The following is a 1,854-nucleotide window of genomic DNA, read 5'->3' on the forward strand; positions in this document are numbered from 1 at the left end:
CGACTATGGGAATTTCTACGCTTCAAAGTCATTTTTTGACCCTGTTAAGGACAGGAGGATTCTATGGGGTTGGGCCAATGAGTCGGATACCCCTCAAGATGATGTCAGTAAAGGATGGGCTGGCATTCAGGTAATGTTAATTAATTTGAAGACATAATCTTTAGTTATTGATTTGAAACTTGTGAGTAATTTTCACGTCCGTTGTCTTAGACAATTCCAAGGAAGGTGTGGCTTGATCCTAGTAGGAAGCAATTGCTGCAATGGCCTGTTGAAGAAATAGAGACTCTTAGGTCCCAGAATGTTCGATTAAGAGAGCAAAAGCTCAAATTGGGAGATCGTATTGAAGTCGAAGAAATAACTGCTGCCCAGGTTTGTTCATTGAAACCAACGAAACCTTTACCTGATTGGAAGTAATCAAATTTCAAACGTAACTCTCCAACTCCCCTGGTTATTAATGATGCTCCCTGCAGGCTGATGTTGATGTTACCTTCTCCATACCTAACTTGGACAAAGCTGAGCCATTTGATCCTAGCTGGACCAATGCGCAGGAGCTCTGTAGTCTAAAGGGCTCAAGTGTTCAAGGTGGCGTTGGACCATTTGGGCTACTAACATTAGCTTCACAAAAGCTAGAAGAGTATACCCCAGTTTTTTTCAGGGTATTTAAAGCCCAATACAAGCATGTTGTTCTCTTGTGCTCTGAGGCTAGGAGGTTTGTTTTCCTAACTGTCTCTCCAGATCTATATTAGTTCCTTTTTCTCATGTCAAACTTTTGAATTGATTACATTGTGGCAGTTCTTCCTTGAGGAACATTGGGCTATACAAACCCTCATTTGCTGGATTTGTGGATGTGGATTTATCTGAGAAGAAGCAGCTTTCTCTTAGGAGTTTGGTACATGCCCTTTAATAACTTGGGTTTATTGCTAAACTTTTCCTGAATTTCTTTCTTCCTCTCACCCTCTTCCTTTTCTTTCTCTGCAGATTGATCACTCTGTTGTGGAGAGTTTTGGGGCTGGTGGAAAAACTTGCATCACATCAAGAGTTTATCCAACGCTAGCAGTCTTTGGCGATGCTCACTTGTTTGCATTCAACAATGGGACTGAGACAATCATTGTAGATCTTAATGCTTGGAGCATAAGAAAGCCTAATAAGATGAACAACTGAAGGGACAAGGAATGCTAGGAGGTGGGAGTTAAAGATAAAAATCACGAAGTTTTTTATGAGATATCTGTCCTTTCTAACAATCATCAAAGAATGTATGAGTTTTCTACACTTAGTTAAAGATTGCATGAGTTTTCTACAATTAGATACAATTTGTGATTTTTAGCGTACCTCAAAATTGTTTGATACAATTTGTTTGGTAAATATCATCTTAACCACCGGAAGTACATCCATACATAGATTAAAGAGAATTAAATCACATACACACCCAAAACAAATAAAATATTAAAGTACGTAGTTTTGAAATGAAGGCTGAAAGAATACCAAATCAATTTGTCTATAAAATTACCTTTTAGTGTCAAACTTGACAATTTGTGTTCGTTGTTTTAATTGTATCATGAATTAAAATATCATATTAGTAAAAAATGAGGTGAATATTGAATATATAAATATGAGTTTTTAACCACCACCTATACGACATGTCTTTTGAATTGAAAATGTGGGCTTGTGATTTATAAGCAATTATATTTTCAAAGCTTTAAGGTCACACAAGTTTGGACTTAAGTTTCAGCCCGTGACAAGTAATCAGAGTAGACTCGAATCTTCATTGATATGGACCCGAATCTTCACTCATGTGGGTCCCATGAAAGATACAAGGGTCGAGGTTGTGAGACCTCGACCTCTATAGGCTCGTAA

The 1,854-nt window shown here is 37.8% G+C and overlaps 1 protein-coding gene across 1 annotated transcript; it reads left to right on the forward strand.

The window, feature by feature from the left end:
- Positions 5–1,300, forward strand: LOC108663033 (beta-fructofuranosidase, insoluble isoenzyme 1-like; the record flags this gene model as incomplete). The annotated part of the gene is made up of 5 exons (XM_018125519.1): positions 5–130; positions 211–369; positions 471–709; positions 793–889; positions 979–1,300. Coding segments are annotated over 5 exons (804 nt in total), but the record flags the coding sequence as incomplete, so codon positions are not given.

This window comes from Theobroma cacao, chromosome 8 (assembly GCF_000208745.1).
Source record: "Theobroma cacao cultivar B97-61/B2 chromosome 8, Criollo_cocoa_genome_V2, whole genome shotgun sequence".
In the NCBI taxonomy this organism is placed as follows: Eukaryota; Viridiplantae; Streptophyta; class Magnoliopsida; order Malvales; family Malvaceae; genus Theobroma; species Theobroma cacao.